General features: G+C 39.5%; 1 protein-coding gene across 2 annotated transcripts; it reads right to left on the bottom strand.

Annotated features, from left to right (window-relative positions):
- Positions 1 to 11,417: 11,417 nt before the first annotated feature.
- On the bottom strand, positions 11,418 to 20,730 carry PPP1R17 (protein phosphatase 1 regulatory subunit 17). 2 transcript variants are annotated; one of them, XM_056520394.1, is made up of 5 exons: positions 20,601 to 20,634; positions 19,758 to 19,869; positions 19,026 to 19,178; positions 17,981 to 18,130; positions 11,418 to 12,059 (listed from the first exon to the last, which is right to left on the bottom strand). In XM_056520394.1, exons 2-5 carry the CDS (start codon positions 19,834 to 19,836, stop codon positions 11,995 to 11,997), a joined length of 447 nt encoding a protein of 148 aa, XP_056376369.1. In that variant the 5' UTR covers positions 19,837 to 19,869; positions 20,601 to 20,634; the 3' UTR covers positions 11,418 to 11,994. The 2 variants fall into 2 exon arrangements, with proteins under 2 accessions (XP_056376369.1, XP_056376367.1); XM_056520392.1 differs by having other exon boundaries at positions 11,419 to 12,059; positions 19,758 to 19,860; positions 20,601 to 20,730.
- Between the last annotated feature and the right edge of the window lie 2,849 nt (positions 20,731 to 23,579).

The following is a 23,579-nucleotide window of genomic DNA, read 5'->3' as shown; positions in this document are numbered from 1 at the left end:
CTGTCTATTACTGCGTCTTTCAGATATTTGATAGCTCAAAATTAAATTGCTGATCCAAACACCCAGTTATGTATGAAGGAAAATCATGGAAATTGTCAGGGGTGCCTAAACTTTTACATACAACTGTATATATTGTTCTCGAAGAGATGCTTCTCGAGAAGAATATGGCCTTTCCTGAAGACATCACACTGTGGCATGTGTAGCTATGATTCCTGTAGTACAGTCCATGTACCATGAAATAGGTCCATTTACATGCTATTCCCATGTGTATGACATCTAAGACAGTATATTATGTGACCCATAGACAACTGTATAGTAAATTTACCAGATATAAGAACTAGAACTAGACGCAGCCATGAGAAATCCAATGGAGAGAACTCCCTAAGTCCATATGAATAGTAGTGCATGGTGATTATTCTATTGCCTCTAAATATTTGACAAGCCATAAAATTATTTGCAACTAAGCTAAGTATACATGAATGCAAAAGTCTAAGCAACAGGCAGCACCTATATAGTTGGCAGTAGTGGCTTTGACAGTATAACAGCACTTATACAATTAACTTCATTGTAGAGATTTTATTAAAAACAATATAAATCCTTATCAGATATAAAGAAGTGATGACACAACTGCACTATGGTCTGCTTACTATAGCTTTCACTCAGCTCTTCTACATCTGTGTATAGATTTTACAATTGCCTGGACCAGTGGTCTTTAAACTATGGACCTCCAGCTGTTGCAAGACTACAACTCCCAGCATGCCTGGACAGTCAACAGCAGGTAGTTGTAGTTTTGCAACAGCTGGAGGTCCACAGTTTGGAGAACTGTCTCTTAGATGCATTTTAGGAATGACTTCCTAGGGTCACAAGATGAATTACTGAGATGTTATGATTTTAGTTCTGAATTGCTTTTGTCTTTATTAAATGATAATGTTTGAGTGACATCTCTTAAGTTTTACTAGTGACTGAATTGTTTTCTGGAATCAACAAGCTGTTTGCTAATACCACTTTACTGGAAAATCTGTATATATCTAGAAATGTCAGAGGTAAAAAGGATGAACTTTCAACAAGAATGCTTTTTAGCTTTAACTTTAACCCCTTAAGGACTCAGCCTATTTGGACCTTAAGGACTCAGACAATTTTATTTTTACGCTTTAGTTTTTTCCTCCTCCCCTTCAAAAAATCATAACTCTTTTATATTTTCATCCACAGACTAGAATGAGGGCTTGTTTTTTGCGCGACCAGTTGTCCGTTCTAATGCCATCACTCACTTTACCATAAAATGTATAGCGGAACCAAAAAAATACTATTTGTGTGGGGAAATTAAAAAGAAAACCGCAATTTAGCAAATTGTGGAAGGTTTTGTTTTCACGCCGTACAATTTATGGTAAAAATGACATGTGTTTTTTATTCTCTGGGTCAATACAATTAAAATGATACCCATGATTATACACTTTTCTATTACTGTTGCGCTTAAAAAAAATCGCAAACTTTTTAACCAAATTAGTACGTTTAAAATCCCCTTATTTTGAAGACCTATAACTTTTTCAATTTTCCGTATAAGCGGTGGTATGAGGGCTCATTTTTTGCGCCGTGATCTGTACTTTTTATTAATACCATATTTGCTTATACAAAACTTTTATTTTATTTTACTTAATTTTTTTACTTTTATTTTTACACTCTTATAGTCCCCATAGGGATGTCCACCATTAACCCCTCAGATGCCGTGATCAATACAGATCATGGCATCTGCAGCATCGCGATCGCTTAACAGGATGATCGGATCGTCCGCAGCGCTGCCGCGGTGATCCGATCATCCTGCACGGCAGACGGAGGTCCCCTCACCTGCCTCTGTTGTCTTCCGGGAAATCCTAAGACTCCAATCTCACTAGGGAGATAATGAATTAATTTGATTAAATTATTTCACCAATCTAAGTGGTATAATTCCATCCACATCATCCAAATTAGTCTTAAATAAATGGAATACAATTTCTGTATCTTTTACCAAGTCCATGTTAGAATAAATGTTCTTCTCTTAGGAAAGTTTGATGGTCCATCATCGCATCGTCATGGGTAGCCATTGTTCTTTATTGTTGTGATCACTCCGGCTTTCCCCTGGTCTACTCAGCCCTCTCCATGGCTCTCATGGCTTGTTAGACCTCTTTCAGAGGCAGGACTCAGATGGTAGACACTTTTCTTTGTGTGTGAGAGAGTCCTTGTTTGTAAACATGTGTTTAAACATCCTCAGTTATCAGTTACATACACCAACCTAAATTGGAATTCCTCAATAAATGTAGGTTGGGCGTGCACATATGGTAATGACTGTGATGTCACTATATCACCCCGAATGCATCTATGCACAAAAGATGACCATTTAGTCACTTTTAATTAGCAACTTTTACTTGTCACTATCCATTAAATTGTAGAGTTGGTAACTCAAGATCAACTCTTGAATTAAAAGTTTGATTTCCCAGACAACTCGGGGCCTAGTTGACTTTTTACAGCCAACAAATTTATGGAGAAGATAAGGGTACAATAAACTCTTCTCTAACACAGATGTGTGAAGTCTCTCTCTGTCCAGTCAAATGGGTAATTAATTGTTAGTTACAAAAACCTACACAAGACTGGCACAGAGGCTCATTATCAAAGTCTATACTTGCGATGTTGCCTTCCCCCTATCATCCTTAACCCCTTAACGACGCAGGAAGTATATTTACGTCCTGCGCCGGCTCCCGCTATATGAAGCGGGATCGCACCGCGATCCTGCATCATATCGCGTCGGTCCCGGCGCTCATCAACGGCCGGGACCCGCGGCTAATACCACACATCGCCAATCGCGGCGATGTGCGGTATTAACCCTTTAGAAGCGGCGGTCAAAGCTGACCGCCGCTTCTAAAGTGAAATTGAAAGTGACCCGGCTGCTCAGTCGGGCTGTTCGGGACCGCCGCGGTGAAATCGCGGCGTCCCGAACAGCTGATCGGACACCGGGAGGGCCCTTACCTGCCTCCTCGGTGTCCAATCGACGAATGACTGCTCCGTGCCTGAGATCCAGGCAGGAGCAGTCAAGCGCCGATAATGCTGATCACAGGCGTGTTAATACACGCCAGTGATCAGCATAGGAGATCAGTGTGTGCAGTGTTATAGGTCCCTATGGGACCTATAACACTGCAAAAAAAAAAGTAAAAAAAGTGTTAATAAAGGTCATTTAACCCCTTCCCTAATAAAAGTTTGAATCACCCCCCTTTTCCCATAAAAAAAATAAAACTGTGTAAAAAAAAAAATTATAAACATATGTGGTATCGCCGCGTGCGTAAATGTCCGAACTATAAAAATATACCATTAATTAAACCGCACGGTCAATGGCGTACACGCAAAAAAATTCCAAAGTGCAAAAAAGCGTATTTTGGTCACTTTTTATACCATTAAAAAAATGAATAAAAAGTGATCAAAAAGACCCATCAAAACAAAAATCATACCGATAAAAACTTCAGATAACGGCGCAAAAAATTAGTCCTCATACCGCTCTGTACGTGGAAAAATAAAAAAAGTTATAGGGGTCAGAAGATGACATTTTTAAACGTATAAATTTTCTTGCATGTAGTTATGATTTTTTCCAGAAGTGCGACAAAATCAAACCTATATAAGTAGGGTATCATTTTAACCGTATGGACCTACAGAATAATGATAAGGTGTAATTTTTACCGAAATATGCACTGCGTAGAAACGGAAGCCCCCAAAAGTTACAAAATGGCGTTTTTTTTTTTCGATTTTGTCGCACAATGATTTTTTTTTTTCGTTTCGCCGTGCATTTTTGGGTAAAATGACTAATGTCACTGCAAAGTAGAATTGGCGACGCAAAAAAATAAGCCATAATAATGATTTTTAGGTGGAAAATTGAAAGGGTTATGATTTTTAAAAGGTAAGGAGGAAAAAACGAAAGTGCAAAAACGGAAAAACCCTGAGTCCTTAAGGGGTTAAAGGGGTACTCCGGTGGAAAAACATTTATTTTTTATTTTTTAAATCAACTGGTGCCAGAAAGTTAAACATATTTGTAAATTACTTCTATTAAAAAATCTTAATCCTTCCAGTACTTATTAGCTGCTGAATGCTACAGAGGAAATTCCTTTCTTTTTGGAACACTGATGACATCACGACCACAGTGCTCTCTGCTGACATCTCTGTCCATTTTAGCAACCGGGCACAGCAGAAGTATGCTAAGGGCAGCATGGTGGCTTAGTGGTTAGCACTACTGCCTTGCAGTGCTGGGGCCTTGGGTTCAAATCCCACTAAGGACAACAATAAACAAAGACTTATTATTATTATTATAAAAAACGTCAGCAGAGAGCAGTGTGTTCGTGATGTCATCAGAGAGCATTCCAAAAAGAAAATAATTTCCTCTGTAGTATTCAGCAGCTAATAAATACAGGAAGGATTAAGATTTTTTAATAGAAGTAATTTACAAATATATTAATATTAATTTTATTATATATATTATGCACAATAAAATAGCGGAGTCCGTGTCACACAGGGCCCTTGTGAGAACACGGCATCAACTATAAATATATTAAAATATCAGTTGTACTATATAACAGTTGTAAAAAATAATTATAAATTATTGCACTGTGACCACCATAAAATAGATAAAATTAATTGGTATCTTCACAATAAAAGTACATAAAATCAGCTGCAAAAAGTCACTTAATTGTCCATATAAGTGCTCCAATTAAATGTCACTGTAGAAAATCAATTGCTGAAAAAAGTCAAAATTAATAGCAACTGCCTATCAGCATGCTATAACCAATAGCAACCCTTGGTGCACTTATAGATAGCAGTATTCTGCAGTTACTGCAATTTTCGAGTAGCAGCAAATCCTGTATTTTATCTACAGTTAATCAATTATAGCAATATGTGATACTTTTTAGCTTTGTATGTGGGGGGCTCTGGACGCGTTTCAGGACCTTGTCGGTCCTTTCTTCAGCAGAGATAAATATATCCTATATTTATCTCTGCTGAAGAAAGGACCGACAAGGTCCGGAAACGCGTCCAGAGCCCCCCACATATAATACTGAGACCACCATTGACACCTACAAAGATACAGCTACAACGCTGTGCAAGTCCGAGACAGTTATCTTTTTGAATGATCAATCAGCCGGCACCAAACCCGTACCTGTGTTAAAGCACTTTCATCCTCAAAGCGCGCCCTCACTGCCACGAGGATGCCGCCACCACCTGCAGAGGACCCTTCTTGCAAGGGCTGCAGGCACCACTGTCCGGAGCCCACCTGTACCCGCATCACCAATACAGGACACGGCTGTACTCACGGGGGGTGAGCATAAAAGCATAAAAGCTTAATGGGGTACTCCGGTGGAAAAACAATTAATCCTTCCAGTACTTATTAGCTGCTGAATGTTACAGAGGAAATTGCTTTCTTTTTGGAACACTGATGGCATCATGACCACAGTGCTCTATGCTGACATCTCTGTCCATTTTAGCAACCGTGCATAGCAGGTGTATGCCAAGGGCAGCATGGTGGCTTAGTGGTTAGCAATGCTACCTTACACTGCTGGGGCCTTGGGTTCAAATCCCACTAAGGGCAACAATAAATAAAGACTTATTGTTATTATTATAATAACGTCAGCAGAGAGCAGTGTCTTTGTGATGTCATCAGAGAGCATTTCAAAAAGAAAAGAATTTCCTCTGTAGTATTAAGAAGCTAATAAATACAGGAAGGATTAAGCTTTTTTTTTATAGAAGTAATTTACAAATATGTTTAACTTTCTGGCACCAGTTGATTTAAAAAAATAAAATAAAAAAAAATTTCCACCGGAGTACCCCTTTAAAAGTATCACATATTGCTACAATTGATTAACTGTAGATACAATACAGGATTTGCTGCTACTCGAAAATTGCAGTAACTGCAGAATACTGGTATCTATAAGTGCATCAACGGTTGCTATTGGTTATAGCATGCTGATAGGCAGTTGCTATTAATTTTTACTTTTTTCAATAATTGATTTTCTACAGTGACATTTCATTGGAGCACTTATATGGACAATTAAGTGACTTTTTGCAGCTTTGTGAAGATACCAATTAATTTTATCTATTTTAAGGTGGTCATAGTGCAATCATTTATAATTATTTTTTACAACTGTTATATAGTACAACTGATATTTAAAGATATTTATAGTTGATGCCGTGTTCTCACAAGGGCCCTGTGTGACACGGACTCCGCTATTTTATTGTGCATAATATATATAATAAAATTAATATTAATGTCCTTGACCTTGAGCCCCAATAATTTTCTTTAATTTCACTGTGTATTTATCTGACACTTGGGTATAGGTGTCTATATTGGGTAGCCCAGGTCGACTTGATAGTCAGACTGACAAGACCCTCTCCATACTTCTGCTAGAATAATTTTCAAATATGTTTAACTTTCTGGCACCAGTTGATTTAACCCCTTAAGGACTCAGGGTTTTTCCGTTTTTGCACTTTCGTTTTTTCCTCCTTACCTTTTAAAAATCATAACCCTTTCAATTTTCCACCTAAAAATCCATATTATGGCTTATTTTTTGCGTCGCCAATTCTACTTTGTAGTGACATTAGTCATTTTACCCAAAAATGCACGGCAAAACGGAAAAAAAAATCATTGTGCGACAAAATCGAAAAAAAAACCACCATTTTGTAACTTTTGGGGGCTTTCCTTTCTACGCAGTGCATATTTCGGTAAAAATTACACCATATCATTATTCTGTAGGTCCATACGGTTAAAATGATACCCTACTTATATAGGTTTGATTTTGTCGCACTTCTGGAAAAAATCATAACTACATGCAGGAAAATGTATACGTTTAAAAATGTCATCTTCTGACCCCTATAACTTTTTTATTTTTCCACGTATGGGGTGGTATGAGGACTCATTTTTTGCGCCGTGATCTGAAGTTTTTATCGGTATGATTTTTGTTTTGATCGGACTTTTTGATCACTTTTTATTCATTTTTTAATGTTATAAAAAGTGACCAAAATACGCTTTTTTGGACTTTGGAATTTTTTTGCGCGTACGCCATTGACCGTACGGCTTAATTAATGATATATTTTTATAGCTCGGACATTTACGCACACGGCGATACCATATATGTTTATTTTTTATTTTTTTTACACAGTTTTATTTTTTTTATGGGAAAAGGGGGGTGATTCAAACTTTTATTAGGGAAGGGGTTAAATGACCTTTATTAACACTTTTTTTTAAAAAATTTTTTGCAGTGCTATAGGTCCCATAGGGACCTATAACACTGCACACACTGATATCCTACGCTGATCACTGGCGTGCATTAACACGCCTGTGATCAGCATTATCGGCGCTTGACTGCTCCTGCCTGGATCTCAGGCACGGAGCAGTCATTCGTCGATCGGACACCGGGGAGGCAGGTAAGGGCCCTCCCGGTGTCCGATCAGCTGTTCGGGATGCCGCGATTTCACCGCGGCGGTCCCGAACAGCCCGACTGAGCAGCCGGGTCACTTTCACTTTCACTTTAGAAGCGGCGGTCAGCTTTGACCGCCGCTTCTAAAGGGTTAATACCGCACATCGCCGCGATCGGCGATGTGTGGTATTAGCCGCGGGTCCCGGCCGTTGATTAGCGCCGGGACCGACGCGATATGATGCGGGATCGCGGCGCGATCCCGCTTCATATCGCGGGAGCCGGTGCAGGACGTAAATATACGTCCTGCGTCGTTAAGGGGTTAAAAAAGAAAAAAAAATGTTTTTCCACCAGCGTACGCCTTTAAGAATGCAAGGTTATTACTCTGAATATGATAGACTTGGCAACAATATATACATAGCTATATGCAATGAGTCTGTGAAGGAATAGTAATGTGTGATGTCATTGCTAATATGTACACAAGACAATAACATATGTCTTATTGTTTATCTTATAATTAAACCCTTGGGGACTCGGTTTTTCAGTTTTTGCTCTTTAGTTTCTTCCTCCTCACCTTTTAAAAATCATAACCCTTTCAATTTTGCACCTACAGACTCATATGATGGCTTTTTTTTACTGCGCCCCCACTACTTTGTAATGGCATCAATAATTTTACCCAAAAATCTACGGTGAAACAAAAAAAAAATCATTGTGCGACAAAATTGAAAATAAATGCCATTTTGTAACTTTTGGGGGCTTCCATTTCTGCACAGTGCATTTTTCTGTAAAAATTACACCTTATCTTTATTCTGGAGGTCCATATGATGAAAATGATACCCTACTTATATAGGTTTGATTTTGTCGTACTTCTGGAAAAAATCATAACTTACATGCATGAAAATTAATACGTTTAAAAATGTCCTCTTCTGACCCCTATAACTTTTTTTTCCACATACTGGGATGTATGAGGGCTAATTTTTTGTGCCGTGATCTACTGTTTTTATTAGTATAATTTTAGTTTTAATCAGACTTTTTAATCGCTTTTTATTCATTTTTTATGGTATAAAAAGTAACCAAAAATACGCTATTTGGGGCTTTGGGATTTTTTTTACATGTACGCCATTGACCGTGTGGTTTAATTAATGATACATTTTTATAGTACGGACATTTACGCACGCAGCGATACCACATATGTTTATATTTATTTTTATTTACGCTGTTTATTTTTTTAAATGGGAAAAGGGGGGTGAGTCAAACTTTTATTAGTGAAGGGGTTAAATCATCTTTATTAACTTTTTTTCATTTTTTTTTTTGCAATGTTATAGCTGTTTACCAGCACTGATCAATGCTATGCCATAGCATTGCATTGATCAGTGTTATCGGTCGATTGCTCAAGCCTGGATCTCCGGCTTGGAGCAATCAATCGCCGATCGGACTCCGAGGAGGAAGTGTGTCCTCAGCTGATCGGGACTCCGTGGTTTTACCGCAGTGGTCCTGATCAGCCTGACTGAGCTGCCGGAATTTATTTTTTTACATTTTAGACATGGCGGTCAACTTTAATGGCCACGTCTAAAGGGTTAAAACCAGATGTCACCGCAATCGGTGATGTCCGGTATTAACCACGGGTCCCGGCTACCGTTAGCCGCCGGGGCCAACCCGAGATGACGCAGGGTCACCACGTGACCCCGCGTTATATTGCGGGAGCGGGCGCAGGGCATACAGGTAAGCCCTGCATCCCCAAGAGGTTAAGGAACTAAGATTTATTAATGGACAAACATTTTCATTTCACAGTTTCTTCATCTTAAACCCCTCTCTGTCCATCAACAGATAATGAGCTGTAGGGGTAATACAAGACATTGCTCTATTGTTCAGTAGGAACTTAAACTCCCTCTATTATCACTGTTGTAAATCTGTAGTGATGAGAGGTGCAAGGCAGAATCTGAATAGAAACATCTGAAGAAATTGTGTCCTTTTTCATAAACTCACTTGGGCCTACTTAGAATTTACACAAAATGGTGGACACATACAAAATGGCCACCATGATACTTATCAACATAGGGGGACATTCATAAAAGTGTTTACCCATTTTGTTTCTTATATTTGTCGCTAAAAAGTCACAGTTGCGACTACACATTTTTCTTTGCGACAATCCTTCCCCAGAGCGAGAAAAGCAAAAATAATGATTTCAGCTTTTGTAAGCAACTTTCAAAAATCAGTTTACGGTAGTTAGAGATTTATAAAATGAGAATGTCGCAAAAAAGTCACAATAAAGTAAAAGTTTGCTTACATTTACTCCAGTAAAATCCTGGCTTAACCTTCTTAGCAGTTATCCCGAGCGTGACTCGGGGTTAATTTTCCCTGCCAGGAGCGGTAACTCTGAGTCACGCTCGGGGTAGAATTACAGAGTTGCCGGCCGAGCTGCACAATATATCGCAAAAGCAATCGAATCGTGATTTTTGCTTTTTGCGATGTAGCGATATGGCCCCCGGGAAAACATGCGATTATCTGCTCGGGTCGGCTCCCGTAGCAGGAGCCGGCCAGAGCAGGTAAAGACAAATACTAAAAGTCAGTGTTTCCCAACCAGGGTGCCTCCAGTTGTTGCAAAACTACAACTCTCAGCATGCCCGAACAGCCAAAGGCTGTCCGGGCATGCTGAGAGTAGTAGTTTCACAACAGCTGGAGGCACCCTGCTAGAAAAACACTGAGCTAAGTGTAAAAGGCCACCAGGAGGAAAGTAAAAAAAAAAACTTCTGCTTACCTTCTCCCGATCCCTGCAGATGCCGTTCCCCTCCGTGCGCTCTGGTCTCTGCTCTCTTCATTATTCATCTTGTAGGACCTTTCCCTTTTCAGCCAATCACCGGCCTAAGTGGTGTCACGTGTCATGACAGTGATTGGCTGAAGCGAAAAGGACTTGTTCGACAGCAAATACACTAGGTTTGAAATCTGGCCTGGCAACCCTAGTGTGTGTTACTGCAGGACAAGAAGGTGAGAAGGGGGGATGAATGTGATGGGGGGGGGGAAGAATGTGACAAAGGGGGGGGGGGAGAATGTGACAAAGGGGGGAAAGAATGTGACAAAGGGGGGGGGGGAATGTGACAAGGGGGGGATGTGACAGGGGAGGGGAATGTGACATGGAGGGGGGATGTGACAAGGGGGGGAAGAATGTTACAAGGGGGAGGAGAATGTGACAAGGGAGGGGGAGAATGCGACAAGGAGGGGGGAAAATGTGACAAGGGGGGGGGAGAATGTGACAAAGGGGGGAAGAATGTGACAAAGGGGGGGGGGGGGAATGTGACATGGAGGGAGGAAGAATGTGACAGAGGGGGGGATGTGACAAGGGGGAAGAATGTGACAAGGGGAGGAGAATGTAACAAGGGAGGGAGAGAATGTGACAAGGAGGGGGGAGAATGTGACAAGGGGGGAATGTGACAAGGGGGGGATGTGACAAGGGGGAGGAGAATGGGACAAGGGGGGGAATGTGACAAGGGGGAGGAGAATGTGACAAGGGGGGGAATGAGACAAGGGGGGGATGTGACAAGAGAGGGATGTGACAAGGGGGTGTGACAAGGGGGAGGAGAATGTGATAAGGGGGGGAAATGAGACAAGGGAGGATGTGACAAGAGAGGGATGTGACAAGGGGGTGTGAAAAGGGGGAGGAGAATGTGATAAGGGGGGGGGGGGGGAATGTGACAAGGGAGGGGGGAATGTGACGGGGGAGATGTGAAATGGGCGGGGGGAGATGTGAAATTTTGGTACAAATTTCCACACATAATCATGCTGCCAGGGAGGTTAATTAAATACTTCACCTACTTTTGCTTACCTGTGGCAGATTTCAAGATTTTGCTTACGTGTGACAAATTTATTAAGGCAGTGCAACATAATAACAAATTTGTCGCACGTAAGCAAAACGGCAGTAAAAAAATAAATAAAATAAAAACAAGAGAACTAAAGCAAGGTTTTATAAATGTCCCCCAAAATAGATTTTTATTGGAGTAGAAAAAAAGGAAAAAATTGCAATGTGGTTTTTAAGTTTTTTTCTAGTGTTTCCAGCCACCTACACCCCCTCATTTCTTTAAATAGAAATGCTTGAGTCAAATGATCAAAGAATCACATGACTAGTAATGAAAAAGCACAAGGGAAAAACTACACGTCTTTCCTTTAGTCTTAAGTTTGACCACAGCTACTTCTGAAGGTCTTTTGCAAGTCTTTGTATATTAAGATGGGATCAAGAAAACCGTAGATCTCCACACACCAATCGAGCAATTCAGGTAACAGATCCCCTACCTGCACAATCATTCCCCTTTAGAACTCTGTCTAAATAATTTGCCCCTAAAACAAATGAATAGATTTTATAAACAGCTCCATTAATAAAGTTTATCAACAGTGATATATGCTAGGATACAACAATATTTTAAATGACACTCATTTGTGTATTTATATCATACATAGAAAGTACAAATCAGTTACAAAAATGTACAAAAAGTTCCAGTATATTAAAGAAGTTGGATGGAACCCATATGTTCAGTATCGTTCAATGAATCTTCATCAGAAACACTGTATATTCATCCATGTTTTTTTTTTAACCATCACTTTCTTCACTCTCTGCAATGATGGCCCCCCTGTCTTCTTTCATGGGCTTAACACCTATTTAAAAAAAAAAAAGAAAAATAAGTACAAACCATTCGTAATAAAAATAAATAAAAATATTCAAAATATGAAATAGTAGCAAGAATAACAATGAAATCACAAGTAATTAAAACAAACAAACAATGTGAAAAAGATACCTGCCCACAAGAGTTCACAAGCGAAATGGTAATGGAATAGTAAGATTGCTGAAAAACATACATGGTGCTAAAACAAACTGGATACAGTTCTTAGGTAAAACCTTCTGAAACACAACGCGGTGGCCAACCCAGAGACTCATTATAGACTTAAAAACAAGCAGCGGGATGAAACAGGCACTGAGACCAAGCAAGGTCGTTTTGCAGTCTAGCCGCTTCTTCAGATGCTTGAAGAAGCGGCTAGTCTGCGAAACACATTGCATTGTGGGTAATAAACTTCCCTTACCCTTGCTTGGTCTCAGCGCCTGTTTCATCCCGCTGCTTGTTCTTGAGGTGGGATCCATCGTCTTGACATATGCTATCCCATTGCTATCCCTCACTCCTAAGACCCACTGCAATCGTGAGTTATAAGCCAGGGAAGTGGCCGGGCAGTATATCTGCACACATTCACTTATTTATTTCTTTTTGTCTCACTGTGTCACTTTTTGTGTGTTGTGTGTCCACAGGATTTGTCAGGATGCGGTAGCCCTTCTGGGTGTCCCTCCTGGCGGTCTAGGGGAGGTGTGTGTGGCCATAAGGTTCTGCACCTCCCTGCAAACACCCCGGGTACTCCTGCTTTGGCAGAGTACCTACCGTTATCGGCTCTGCGGGCAGGTACCTTGGCTAACGCCAAGGGGGATGCCGGGAGCATTTCTGGTCCCTTAGTAGCTTCGGCGAAAAAGGACATCGAACCTGGAACCTCGCAGGTACCTTTTGGTCCGGAGGCGAAGGGTAAGGTTGTAACACGTTTGCACTTTTTCTTGCACTTTGGGTAATTCGAGAGCACGTTCCTCGGCTTTTAAAAAAAAAAGCCAGGGAAGCGGGCAGCATTGCTCTCTACTCTCTGGCCTGCCTTCTTATTGAATTTATGAGAAAAAACATACTTGTATTGCTCCAGTTCATGGTGTATTATATGCAAACCATATGGCAGCTTACAAAGTGCCTACAGGTCCATCATATGGACCGATAATACGTCTTTGTACTATGTCTCCTGCAGTCCTGCCACTAAACCCTGCATTTACTGTATAATAATGTTTTGACAAGTTGTTGCATCTGCTCAGCCATTTATTACTGGTTAGCACTGCATCTCCAGTAAGTGTTTCATTAATAAGCCATTTAACTATGGTTCTAAAAGCTCAGGTCTCAAGTGGCTCTCCATAGAATTCCTGTTACAAGAATTCATTGAATCTTGTCATGTCATAATTGTGGTGCATCAGTCTCATTTCCTGTTTACTATGTCTATGAATATTTGATCTTAACAACATTTTATTCCTGACATTGTGTCACTGGTATAAGAATTCTTTGTACTGTTAACTGCTGTCTGTATGCATTGAGTATATGTACATATATATATATATATATATATATATATATAGTATATGAGATATATATGGATATATATACATCTATATTATGTAGCACATAATGTAGATGAACAAGAGGAACAACATAAACATAAGTTACATAATGCATAACAATTTATAATATATTATACTTGTTTCCAGTGCTTGTTGAGAAGGCAGTGAGTATAACATGTACATTTTGCTAAATGTACATGAATGTCCAAAAAATATAACAGGTTAACAGCGTTGGACTTGCCCACCAGAGGATTCTAAGGATCCTGAGGCACCCACCAAGCACCTGGCACCTGAGGGCTCAGTGACAGAAAGTGGGGTCCAAACAGTATAGCTAAGGCACTGGCAGTACGTATCCATCAAGTGGTGCCAGAAAGTTAAACAGATTTGTAAATTACTTCTGTGGTGTCCCAGTATGGGATGGTGTGGCCCCCTACTGTCCTCCTGCCCTGTCAGGCAGAGTCCCTGCATGTCCCCAGGGTCCCCCTTATAGTATCACCATAATGTATATATGTTTGTATTATAAAAGTGTACTGTTTCTTTAATGTTTGTACCACATGATTGTTAGCCAGGAGGCTCAAGTTACCAGGTGACCCCCAAGTGACCTATGGGCTCCTTGCAAATCCCCCTATATAACCAGGGGAGGGGCTGCAATCTTTCCATGCTCTTTCCTGCTGAGGTCCAGTGCAGTCAGGTTGTTCCAGTGTCTGTGTCCAGAGCATTGGAGGACTCAAGCCTAAAGTTTTGCAGCCACAAGTCGGTCATCAGTAAGTCAAGTCATCTTATTGTCAGTCACCATCTCTGTCAAGTGAAGTCCATCTGTAGTCACCGTGGCCTGCACTAAAGTCAGTCTAACTACTGCAATTCCCAGCAAGCCTGTGAGGTCCCCCTCTGTCACTGGTCACCTCCCTGGGATATTTACAAAGACTATATCACCTGTCTTGCCTCAGTAAAGCTGCTGTTATCCTTAATCTGGCATTGGTGTCTTCATTGCCCCTGCCTAACCCAGGATCTTTGGTATTACCTTCGGGTGGTCAAGGCTAAACCCTGCTCTGGCATCACAACAAGAATTGGTTAATACCATCTGCCCCTTGGGCCATAACATCTTTTCTGCATCTAACCTGCATTGCACCCTGACTCCACACTTCTATTAAAAAATCTTAATCCTTCCAGTAAGTTCTTTTCTTTTTTAAATTTCCTTTCTGTCTGACCACAGTGCTCTCTGCTGACACCTCTGTCCATTTTAGGAACTGTCTAGAGTAGAAGTAAATCCCCATAGCAAACATATTCTGCTCTGGACAGTTCCTGACATAGACAGGGGTGTCAGCAGAGAGCACTGGGTTCAGACAGAAAGGAAATTGAAAAAGAAAAGAACATCCTGTGGAGCATATAGCAGCTGATAAGTCCTTGAAGGATTAAGATTTTTTAATAGAAGTAATTACAAATCTGTTTGACTTTCTGTCACCAGTTGATTTTTTTTTAAAGCAGAGTACCCCTTTAAATAACAGTCAGTGAAAAATAAATGTAGTTGTGAAGTTGTGTCGCCTTTCCAGTCAGATATAGTGTTTCCTGCTGCCACCTCTGGCCACTTCAGGAACTGTCTGGAGCAGGAAAAAATTCTCATATAAGTGAGTACATCCCTCACATTTATGTAAGTATTTTAATATATCTTTTCATGGTGACAACACTGAAGAAATGACACTCTGCTACAATGTAAAGGAGTGAGTGCACAACCTATATAACAGCATTTAATGTTGTGTCGCCTCAAAATAAAGTAACACACGGCCATTAATGTCTAAACCTTTGCAACAAAAGTGAGTACACCCCTATATCGGAAATGTCTATATCAAGCCCAATTAGCCATTAGTCATGGGACCCATTAGTGTTTTACTGTCTCAGGTGTGAATTGGCAGCAGGTGTCTGAGATTTGGTGTTATCGGTTTCAAACTCGCTAATATTGTTCACTGGAAGTTCAACCTGGCACCCTTATGGTCAAGACCCTAAAACTGATCTGCAGCATGGTGGGAAAGACCATTCACTGATTTCACGGTACAAGGTCCACTTAGAACAGACCTTGTTATGCTATGCTGCATTAAATTAGTCTGCATGGCTGTCATCCCAGAAGAAAGACTCTTATTTATTGATCTATTTTACTCCAGATTATTATACCTATATGTCTTAGTTGCCATCTTCCCCCATTCTCTATCCTCTCCCCCTCCCTGTTAATAGTAAATTGGAAGGGAGGGGAGAGGATAGAGAATGGGGGAAGATGGCAACTAAGACATATAGGTATAATAATCTGGAATAAAATAGATCAATAAATAAAAATAAATAATATATATTAAAAAAGTAAAAATAGTACGAAATGTGAAACACAAGGTGTACCATATGAAATATGCTATATAAAAATACATAAGAAAATATCGAGAAAAGATCAGACTAATAGGAATAGGAGGAGAAGATCTATAATAGGGATTAGTTACAAAAGGCATTAACCTGATGTATAAAAGATGCATATACAGGTACCGTGAAGAGGAGATCCAGGGAGGCACGCACACGCGCATTGATGAGGAAGAGATACTGCGTTCCAAGAGATGGAGCTTAGGTTCCACGAAGAGGAGGATGGTATACAGCGCAGGTGCGAGTATAGGAGCGTGCGCAGTAGACAGATGGAGAGGCCCGATGCCGTGATAGCAATGGGCATGCGTGCAGATGACGGCTGGAAATAAAGGAACGCCAACCACAGCCTGATTGGATCAAGACCCTTCACCGGCGCATCGGAAGTGATGCGCTGATGTAAGGTTATAAAAGACAGTGCCAGCACGCTAAACGCCAGATTAGGCAGCTCTCTGAAGAAGTTTGGTTGCAAAACGAAACGTTAGAGTAATCCATACACCTTTTAGACAGGAATACAGTTTGTGTCTATGTGTCGAGTTACTATGCAGCGGTAGAGAACCGGCATAGTGAGAAATAGGACAGCTCCACAACTAACGTTGTAGCACCACCTAGTGGGCTATTATTATAAGACACACTGTATCTCCTGAAAGTTTTAAAATCACTACATTTAATTTTCACGTTTTCTATGGACATTTTAACAAACAATAATAAAAGTTACATTTTAATTGGGTTATTAGTTAGGGTATTGTTCCCCAGAAAAGGGGGGGTTTCCGCTCCTGAAGGGGATTGGAGATTTATTTATATTGAGGGGATACAACATTAAACACTGTTATACAAGCTGTGCACTCACTACTTTACATTGTAGCAGAAAGTTATTTCTTCAGGGTTATCACACGAAGATATAATATTTCCAAAAATGAGAGGGGTGGACACACATGAATGTGAGAAACTATATGTTCTGAAACAAATTAGTTTCCCTTCCTTTGATTTTAGGTTGTTAAGATTTAGCTTCTTCAGACCTGACTTCACTTGTTTTGTGTAACTGAATAATTGTTTTGGATAACAAAAAAATGTATGTCTAAGGCTGCATTCACATCTCGTATTGCACACCGTATGTATAGACATGTCATTGAAAACCGTATGCCAAACGTAGCATCCGGTTGTGTACATTTTGCATCATTTACGGTTTTATCAATTTTTTTCCCTTAAACAAAACCGTAGTCTACTACCGATTTATGTCTGGGTGAAAAACCGGATATAACCCGTATACGTTTTTTTTAAAGTGGTGGTCAATGGGAATTGTACAGAACCGTATTTGCGTACGGTTCTATCCGGTTTGCACAATACTGTTTTGCAGTTTGCACATGCGCAGTGCACGCCGAAAGTTCTTCCCACAAATAGAACAAGAAGAACTTTATTTTTCAAAAAACCTATTAAACTTATGCAACCGGACATCTGTTTTCAAACCATATATGGTTTAATACCGTACAGAGGTATATACTGTTGTACACGGTTGTATACGGTTCGGTCCGGTTTTGAGACATAATTTTTTACAAAAAACCTTATACGGGAATGGTATTGCAAAAATGAGATGTGAATGCAGCCTAACATGTGTAGTATTTTATAATATTGGGACATACAGAAGCACATTTATGATCATCTAAATAAGGTGCAGCATATTTTTAATACTCCTTGTAACATAATTTCTTTAAAAAAAATGTCTACCTATAGAAAGGTATTCAACAGTGGACAATTATTTAGTCAGGGAAGGTAATGAAAGCACAACATTTCCTTTTTGGAACTGAAATCTTCTGTTTGCTCAAGGATGGTCCCATAAATCACACTTATAAAGACTATGTAAGTTTATAATAATATTAAGGGTCATACTATGTGTACCTGGAAGCAGTGGTGGCATGGCTCAGGGATGGTCCCATAAATCCCACACATATAAAGACTAAGTTTATAATAATATTAATGGTCATATTATGTGTACCTGGAAGCAGTGGTGCAGTATATAGGGCAGGGGTGTCTTTTCTCCTTGGTTTCTTCAGCTCTGGATCTTTGGTTATGACAGGGGGCATTTGCATACTCTTTTTTTGCCTTTCCACTTCATCAAACCTTTTTAAAAGTAGCTCTGAAAAATCTAAAACACATTTCCCTGTGGTTAGAAGACAGCAGCAGTGTAAATAGACAAATGGATTACAGAGTTGTTTTAGAGAAATCATATGCTCTTCCCTGGGCAGACAGTATAGACCGAAGAGCATCCTGTCCACTGTCACCTTGCATGGTGTGGGATATGTCATTTCATAGACAGCCCATAACTGTATTAGTGGCTTGAAGGGGTACTCCGGCGCTTAGACATCTTATCCCCTATCCAAAGAATAGGGTATAAGAGGCCTGATCGCGGGGGTCCCGCCGCTGGGGACCCCCTGGGATCTCAGCTGCAGCACCCACCTCAATGGCTTCCGGCAACACTGGAGGCTTCGGATCCCGACCACGAGGGCGAAAGAGTGTAATGTCACGACTCCGCCCCCATGTGCCCCGCCCCTCCCCTCAATGCATGTCTATGGGAGGGGGCGTGACGGCCGTCACGCCCCCTCCCATAGGCTTGCATTGAGGGGGCGGAGCCATGACGTCACAACGCTCCGGCCCCGTGATCGACAGTAACTGATTTTAACGGGGTGCGGCATGCAAGATCACGGGGGTCCCCAGCGACGGGGGTCCCCAGCGACGGGACCCCCCGCGATCAGGCATCTTATCCCCTATCCTTTGGAGTACCCCTTTAACATAAGGAAGGGGTCATGGAGCACAATATACAAAACAAATTACATTGGATTAGTGATATATAGTAATAATTAGTAATACTCTGTGTTAAATCACATATATTCCCTATCCTTCTTCAAGGAAAATACAAGACAGTTTTTTTCAGGAACATGTAATCTTGCAGAAGGACAAAACTGTGGGAGCAAGTTTATCTTCTATTTACTTTTGTTATTTCCTTCTAGATGTTGTTTCCCTTTAAAAGGTTTTGTCCTTGCCTGGAATAAATGGTGGCTTGTGAAGGGCTGGGGTGTCTTTTCTTCGAGGTTGTTTTAGATCCACTTCATTGTTCTTGGAAGCAGGATCAGTGTTTCCTTTTCTCACCTTCATATGAAGGTCACAGTTCCTCATCAGTTGCTCAGAGAGGTTGTCTGGAAATAATGCAAATATATATCTATGATATGAAACTAACATGAGTAGAAAGGGAATGTTAAATATGGCTTGAATATCCGTTATGATGTACGATGGTTCCATCACTACAATTGAGCTCCCTACATTGACCAAACACTTGACTTATTCCAATCCAGTTTACAAAGTATACAGGTTTGTTATTAGACATAATATTTATATTAAAAATACAAGTAACTATTTAGGCCTTGTATGTCTTGAATTATCACTTTTTCTCTTTGTATTAAACTTTAATGCAGCTAAATACATCTCTTTGTTGAATTCTACCCTATTTATGATTACTAATTATTAAAATAACTAAATAATTAATAAACAATATTCTTATATATGCCTTATCCCTCACACACTTCCCCATCCCATGGGGAGAAATATTAGTTCTCATCTTCCCATCTGTCAGCAGATCTATTACCAGAAAGCAAGTGGGATCAGGTTTCTATGTTTCAGCAGAATGAGACATCGTCTAATGTGATCTTAGGGACTCTGGATGACTCTTCATTGTATTTCACGAATGATAAGTCAAAAGAACCAATAATGACATTTACCTAAAAGCTTACAGTGCTGGTCCTGCTTATCCAATATGTCTTCGGTGAGATCCAGTGGCGACACAAATTCTGTTGACATAATTGAAAGCTTTTTTCCTTCTTTCTATGAATACAGTAATGGAAAATAATAAAAGATATGGTAAAATAAATATCAGTTTTCATAATTCTGCTGTTCAATATTCAAATGCTATTTTTATAGTCTTATCTTAAAAATAGAAAGATAGATAGGATGAAAGACTTGACTACTAGTTACTAATAATTGAAGGTCTAAGTAAATGAAATCAAACATTTAATGGAATGATAACATTTCTACATGTATCATTGCTCAGATGGGTGATGGCCTATTACGTATCCATTACTAATTTATATTATAACCTCTAAGCATGATAGTTACACTGAACACAAGAGATAAATGATATATAAGCATTACATAATGCTATCTAGCCCTAATCATTTGACTAATAGTAATACACACATTTATAGTAGTAAATCATATGCTAAAATATAATATTGTACTAGGAGAAATACTGCCTGATAATATTAATGGATTTTTATTGCTTTTGTTATGGAAACCAATTGTACTTCTAAGGTAGAAAATTTACTAATGCCACATGTCTCTGCAACATAATAAAGAATCAAAGCTCTCTCACTACCACGAGAAATTACATACCGTGCTGTGTACGGATGTAAGTTTTACATTCATAAATTCAACCATTGAGATATATATATATATATATATATATATATATATATATATATATAAATGTAAGTAACAAATTGCAAAACATACTATATATTTTAAAACAGGAAGGAATAGGCAAGAAATAAGCATTCAGTACTCACAAGTGTAGGAGCGCTGGCCGGGAGCTGTGTGCAGCTGGAGGTCCTGGTCCAGCTGATGTTGCCTTCTGTTCACCACTTCTATTTAAATAGCAGTAAGAGGTGTTACCATGGAAACCTTCTATTTAAGACCAAACACACCACCGTAGTGCCCCACTTGCAGCTATGTTGTGATGGTTTTCTTATGTAATTCCAATAACATAATTAATCTGCTAAAAATTATAAGAGGGGAACATAAAAGCAAACACTTAGAAGACCATTATACCATGAGATCACAGGGATGATGCAAGGCTAGAAAGAGTTGCACGAATAAAGACAGAGAACAGTACTGGAGCGGTAGAAGAGTAGAATAGTAAGTGGCTCTGTATTATATAAGGAGTCGTGTGGTAGAACATTGTCTGATAAAGTTCATTGAATCATAATTAGCAGTAATAAAATACAGCTCAGAATAAAAGCTATAGAAGTATAATACATGGATTACAATAGAGAGCACATTTCTGGTTGACCATAGATACGGCTGATTTATAATTTCATTATATTTGTTGTAATGAAGAAAAGATCTTGTATTTCCATTAGGGCAATGTGTAATATAACAGGCACATATTCCCCTAAATTCTATAAAGGAACATAAGTACAGAACCAATGTAAGATTATAAAGGGGAACCAGGAAAAATGAACCCCAAGATCACATTGCTTACCTGCCACTATTGGGAGCCTAACAATTTACAATATATACACATTTGTGGTACACCCTCCGGATAGACTTTGAAGGGAGCCTGTCAGGAGAACTATGATGAATAAACTACAGGCTGCATGAAATTCAAACAGGTTTCCTTATTATTAAAGAAAGTCCATGGCTAGATAAGGTCTCATCAGGATTCTGATAATACCTCCATTATTTGCATAGTCCTTTCCAGCACTGAGATTAAAGCCTTTTTGCTAATATATAAATGAGGATCAAGTGTCCAGAGGGTGTTCCCCAGCACTGCAAGAGTCCAGGGTTAGCCTGTCCATCTCCTCCTATTCCCCAACCTTATTTCTACCATGAGGGTCAGTGGAGGTGAGGTGTATGCAAGTAGGCATGGAGGCCATAAATAGGAAGAGATGTGCTGGCTAAACGTAAACTCTTGCCATTCTGAGGAACACACTTGAGCATCTTTTACAGATAAAAAAAAAGACCATGGAATTTCATATATTAATATATTAAAATAGTGAACAATACATGGATAAAAATAAAGGTATATTAATGATAAAAACGACAAAGAATAAAATAGAATAATTAATTAATATTGCATAAAAATTTATGCCAAGGAAGTGAAAAAGTAGATAGGACAATATAGTGCTGAAGTGCAATGTTATGAGAGTATAAAAAGATTAAATATGTAATTTATTATACTCCTAAATATGTAAGTTCTAATTTCACGCAACACATTGATTTTTACACGTCACTCACACATTTCAATTACATATTTAATCTTTTTTATACTCTCATAACATTGCACTTCAGCACTATATTGTCCTATCTACTTTTTCACTTCCTTGGCATAATTTTTTATGCAATATTAATTAATTAATTAATTAATTATTCTATTTTATTCTTTGTCGTTTTTATAATTAATATACCTTTATTTTTATCCATGTATTGTTCACTATTTTAATATATTAATATATGAAATTCCATGAACTGACACCTGTTTTTGGTGTGTCCCTGTATGAATTAATACAACTGCATAAGATTTCTCCCCATGTGGGTTTGTATGCAGACTAAGTCCACTGCCTTCTCTTGTGCGCATGCGCCGAGTCCCGGAGCCGGGTCCTTCCGGGTTTCGCGTCTATGGCCGGTCATGTGATAGATCATGTGATCGCGGCGTCTGATGTGGCATCCGGAAGTGTCGCGGCGGTCCGGAGCTCTGGCACTACGCGCCGATATAGGAGAGGCAGTTCACTTACTCCACAGGTGCAAAGGGTAATGAAAAAGTTTCCTATTGGCTCTGTCTATGTATAAATAATGCACTGTTCCTAGAGGACGCCACCCCCAGGACGAAGGTTCGCCGAAACGATCGTAGGGGTGGCGTCGCTCCTGCTCTGCTGCTGGTATTATCCATTGCTCCTTACGAGTGGCATGCATGCCTGTATTTTTTAGTTATGTGCACTTTATAGAGGTCTTTTCTCGACCATTTGATGTATGCACTTTATCAAATGCACCATACACCTTTATTGAATTACATTGTCTATGCACATGAGCAGGTAGTGTCGCCCCTTTTTGTCTAGTCTCCCCCAGTTGGTTTGTCTTTCCCTCATTCCCATGTTTTTATGTAACCAATAAAAGTAATCATGTTTTAATTCTATCTAAATGACTCCGTTCTCTTGGTGTTTTGTTTAACAATTTGTGGAGGCCATATATGAAGCCCTCTGTACCGGGGATAGAAATATAGTTTTTTTTAGACATAGTACATGTCTCATTGATACACTTATACCCCGATACTATGTTGCTATTTATTTTTTTTTTTTTTTTTTTTTTTTTGTAATTTCAGGTAATAAGGCATCATACAGTTCAGGTGACTATTCTTCATCAATGTACATTGCAGTCTAAAGGACTTGGCACTATGTTACATGGTTATCCAGTTCAATGGGCACCAAATAATACATTCACCTACAACAGTCACTGATAACTAAAGCATAGCTGTAGAGCTTCACTTGAAGGGGAACTCAGAGGAAAACTTTTTATTTCTCCTATATGCCTGGGTTGCCGGAATAAAAAATAATAAACTATGACTTACCTTACTTACTCCTCCCCTGGTGCTGCTGAAGTCAGTCTCCCATCTTTCTGCCCAGGTCTTCTTCTGGCTTTTGGTGCCCTACACATCACACTGCTCAAATACTAGTCATATAGGAGACCTAAAAATTCTCGCCAGAATTCTCCATTAAGCAGGAAATTGCAAGATAGAATTAAAAATCTTGCCAGTTTCTTCAAAGCCACAT

This window comes from Hyla sarda, chromosome 5, assembly GCF_029499605.1.
Source record: "Hyla sarda isolate aHylSar1 chromosome 5, aHylSar1.hap1, whole genome shotgun sequence".
Classification (NCBI taxonomy): Eukaryota; Metazoa; Chordata; class Amphibia; order Anura; family Hylidae; genus Hyla; species Hyla sarda.
The sequence above is the reverse complement of the archived record's forward strand: the minus strand, read 5'-3'. Positions and strand labels throughout refer to the sequence as shown.